Source organism: Sinocyclocheilus grahami, unplaced genomic scaffold, assembly GCF_001515645.1.
Source record: "Sinocyclocheilus grahami isolate Dianchi unplaced genomic scaffold, SAMN03320097.WGS_v1.1 scaffold4.1, whole genome shotgun sequence".
In the NCBI taxonomy this organism is placed as follows: domain Eukaryota; kingdom Metazoa; phylum Chordata; class Actinopteri; order Cypriniformes; family Cyprinidae; genus Sinocyclocheilus; species Sinocyclocheilus grahami.
Window position 1 is genome coordinate 501,842 of NW_015505183.1, and position 4,537 is coordinate 506,378.

At 39.2% G+C, this 4,537-nt stretch overlaps 1 protein-coding gene across 1 annotated transcript in view; it reads left to right on the plus strand.

Annotated features, from left to right (window-relative positions):
• The first annotated feature begins 1,381 nt into the window (after nucleotides 1-1,381).
• LOC107582318 (forkhead box protein G1-like) overlaps nucleotides 1,382-4,537 on the plus strand; it is an 11,266-nt gene continuing 8,110 nt past the window's right edge. The window contains exon 1 of the mRNA XM_016268096.1: nucleotides 1,382-2,836. Within this exon, the coding sequence (XP_016123582.1) occupies nucleotides 1,561-2,814 (1,254 nt within the window). The 5' untranslated portion in view covers nucleotides 1,382-1,560 and the 3' untranslated portion in view covers nucleotides 2,815-2,836. The remainder of the gene's footprint in view (nucleotides 2,837-4,537) is intronic.

Here is a 4,537-nt window from a genome sequence, read left to right on the forward strand (position 1 = left end):
CCAGCACAAATACACAAATACACAAATACATATCACCCCTTCAGCCGTAAATATAAAGCAACTAATTGATGTCAGCATCCGTGGTTATTCTTACGTCCTTAACAAGATTAATTTTATTATTATTATTCACTATACTTAATTATATATTAACTATAGAAATATTCTGGTAAATAAAGCACTTATGAGTTGGGAGCTCCCTGTTTTCTCTAAATTCTTATAAAGGTACTCTCCATCCCCTTCAAATATATTTCCTCCTCTTATGCGGACATCTTTGAAGAAGAAGTAGTTTTATTTATATAGCGCCTTTCCGTAGCCCAAAGTCACTTTACACTTCACTTTTAACAATCTTCTATAACAATGATCTTTGATCATACTAATTGACCTTCTATATTCACTGTTATTGGTTGTTGTCTGCATTGTAAATAGATACAGCAATGAAAAGACTGCTTGTGTCTGGTTTATCATGTTAAATTAATAATATAAAAACGTACCCAGTAATGATCCTCTGCTTGGGTTATTATTATTATTGATATTATTATTTTTATTATCATTATCATAGTTATTAATAGTAAAAAAAACAAAAAAATAATACGCTGTCGTGCTAAATCTTGTTCTGATCATCTGCCTCTCTTGTAATTGTTGATACGATATTGTTCATGGTGGTGCTTAGTAGCACGCTCATTGACATATTAACATACGCTATAGGAAAGAAAACGCTTATAGCCTTTTACTACTCTGTGGATGAACGTCGTACTGTCGTTTATGTTCAGAATCGTTTATATAAACGTGCGACCAAGTATACTGCTACATGTACGGACTTGACGCTTTTAAGAACACTTAAAATGTGATAGATACGCGAGAACGAATAAATATATTACATCTTATAAGTATAGCCGATCGTCAGAAAGGATTTACATTTAATGCAAACGCTGTAAGTATATATAGCTACTACTCTCGCTGTTCAGCGAGCAACCTACTATCAATTAATGTTACACCCATGTGCTGTTGCTCCATGTCTATATTAAAAGCCATACATTTCTAATACGGGAAGTAGGCTAGTACCTGTTTTTTGTGGCTACCTTTGAGTCCCTTTTGTTTTTCCCCCTGCGGTATGAAAACAAACTGAGGACGCATGGATGTGTTGAAACAGCACTCTACAATTATCAAAAAAATTGATTGAGGTTATGTGGTCTGTTTTCTTGATAGGAGTTTACTGGGGGAAATGAAAGCCATTGTTGACTGGGCATGAGCATTGGTGGATCTTGTGTATCCTTACGCACTGGAACAGGCGCTAAGAACTGCTCAATGATTGGCTGCGCGGTTAATACTTATGCTGCGGTGGTTGGCTGCAGTCTCTAAAAAGGTTCAAGCTATTTTTTTTACAGCTTAGTGTCTGTGGCTCCGTAATTAATTGTAGCTAGCTGTCTCATATCGACGTGTTTTTAAGGAACATGAAATAGTTGTTGTGTTTTTTAATTAGAGGAGTTGCCAGAGCAAGAGATTTGAAGTCCAACTGCTGCTGCCGCTGCTGCTGGTTGTTGCTACTCTATCTTACTTGTGATGTTGGATATGGGAGAAAGGAAAGAAGTCAAAATGATTCCTAAATCATCGTTCAGTATAAACAGTCTGGTTCCCGAAGCCGTCCAAAGCGACAACCACAATCATCATCACCACCAACACCACCACAGAGCGGTGCATGAGGAAGAGGAGAAGACTCCTTTACCTGTCCAAGCACAGGAGCAAAAGTCGGAGAACACTTGCGCTAAAAGTGACAATTCATCGCACGACTCCTCGTGCACGGACGAGAAGGAGAAGCAGGAAGAGAAACGGGACTCGAAGGAGGGCGAAGGAGGCAAAGAAGGCGACAAGAAAAACGGCAAGTACGAGAAACCACCTTTTAGCTACAACGCTTTGATTATGATGGCTATTCGGCAGAGTCCGGAGAAGCGGTTAACCCTTAACGGCATTTACGAGTTCATTATGAAAAATTTCCCGTATTACCGGGAGAACAAGCAGGGATGGCAGAATTCCATCAGACACAACTTGAGTTTGAACAAATGTTTTGTTAAAGTGCCCCGGCATTACGATGACCCCGGGAAGGGGAACTACTGGATGCTTGACCCCTCCAGCGACGACGTGTTCATTGGCGGCACGACGGGCAAACTTCGGCGCAGATCGACCACTTCTAGGGCAAAGCTGGCGTTTAAAAGGGGCGCGAGGCTTACTTCCACCGGACTGACATTTATGGATAGAGCTGGCTCTTTATATTGGCCCATGTCGCCGTTCCTCTCACTCCACCATCCGAGGGCGAGCAGCGCGTTGGGTTACAACGGCACGTCCTCGGCTTACCCTAGTCACCCAATGTCCTATAGCACAATGTTGACTCAAAACAGTTTGGGGAGCAATCACTCTTTCCCTGCCTCCAATGGCTTGACTGTTGACAGACTCGTGAATGGAGAGATTCCGTACGCCACACACCACCTCACAGCGGCCGCTTTGGCCGCCTCTGTGCCATGTGGGCTCTCCGTACCCTGCTCCGGGACGTATTCTTTGAATCCGTGTTCAGTGAACCTACTGGCGGGCCAGACCAGTTATTTCTTCCCCCACGTCCCTCACCCATCCATGGCCTCCCAGAGCAGCACGTCCATGAGCTCCCGGGCCGCCTCTTCCTCCTCCCCGCAAACGGCCTCCTCTCTCCCGTGTGACTCCTTGAGGCCTTCCCTACCTAGTTTTTCCTCCGGTCTTTCCAGCGGACTTTCTGACTACTTCACACATCCGAATCTAGGGTCAACATCAAATCCACTTATACACTAACTAGCATCCACAGGATCAGACTGTAAGTGAACATTTTACACCAATTTACACTGTAATATATATAAATGAAAAAAATTAAAGAGAATGAACGGACAATGCAAGCCGAATTCCAGGTATTTTGTATTATTATTATTATTATTATTATGCATTTATTTCTGGCTGTATACAAACGTCAAGTGTCGCGGAACTGTTTATTATTCCACTGTCAGCAACGTGCAATGTGACCAGAGTAAAAAAAAAAAGGATGAAGCGTAGGGTTTTTTTTTTGTTGGAAAGGCAGTATGATTACTTTAGAATGTTTATTTAAACAGTGGTTGCAGTTTTGTCTAATTTTAAATGTTAAAATATCTAATACGTTACAGAACAACCTCCAGTCATGTTTGCAGTATTATCATGTCATAAGCACTGGTGGGGTGAGATTTTTCCAAGTTTAACACAAAGTTTTTTTCATTTTTAAATAAATATGTTCTATAAGTGCACAATGCCCGTTCAAATCCGTGGCTCCTTGTTGTTTTGTTTTTAATACAGACTGAACAATGCATCTATAGTGCATTTTATACATATATTAATAATACAGTTTCTTTGTAGACCAAAGAATGGGTATCAATCAACAAAATATAGTTGTTGTTTTTTTCAGTATTCCTAACTTTACAGACAGCTCTGAAGGGGACAGACGTAATGAATGCTTTTAGCTTGTGTTTGCATATTTACTGTATGTGGTCACCACCATGCAGGTCACATTCTTTTTGTAATTAGTGAAATGTCAATACCTGTTGTAATTATAGGTTAACTTTTGCGAACGTGTAACCCGTGTTGAGTAAATGCCTCATAAAATATTGAGTGATTGTTTATGTCGTCTTTAAATTCCATGGTTGTGATTTTGTGGTCTTATGCCCGTGTTTGTCGCTTAAACTGTTAACCGAACAAAATAAAAAAGTAGGTTAAGTACATTTATTACGAACAGTTTGTCTTTTTTGAAGAGCTAGCATTTATAGTAGCTGTCTGACAAGATACTGATTAGCATAGTGTGTTTAATAAAACATTTAAGCGACAGTTTACGGGGTAGCATATAGCCTATACCTTAAGGCCTCGTCCTAATGTGTTACAAACATAAACTTACATATTTATTTTACGAAAGGGGGACAAAAAAAATGATACAAAGAAAAAAATATATATATTGGGCTGTTTTAACTCTTTAAAAAAAAAACAAAAGAGCAAACAATGGCACTAGACTAATATAATATTATATATATTATATAATATTAGGTCTTAGGCCTAACAACCCTACCTGAATAATGTGCCTGAAAATCAAATTCTTCCATTTCATTGCGTTACTTCATGCTATTGTGTTCTGAAATATTTTTTCTGTAGCTTATTACACATTTATTACAAGCGTCTCCTGGTTGTAGAGGCCATACAAAGCAATGCATAACGCCTGAAAATCATTATCTGCTCTTGTTTTTCAGCCAACAATAGTGTCATTAGTTGCAATAATATCAACAACTTAGCTTTCAACACTTGAAGTCCAGTAATTTGTTCATGTTTTTAAAAGAGACATTGTGCTAAATGTGCCCAACCGTAATGCAATAACCTTTGTGCTTTATACAATAGACCAGTGGAACTCAATATCTCCTCGCAAGATGTTATCGCTCAAATGTTAAACGGGGTGACCACTCAAAAAACAAAAAGCAAAAAAGCAGAGGTCAAATTTAGAAGCACAATA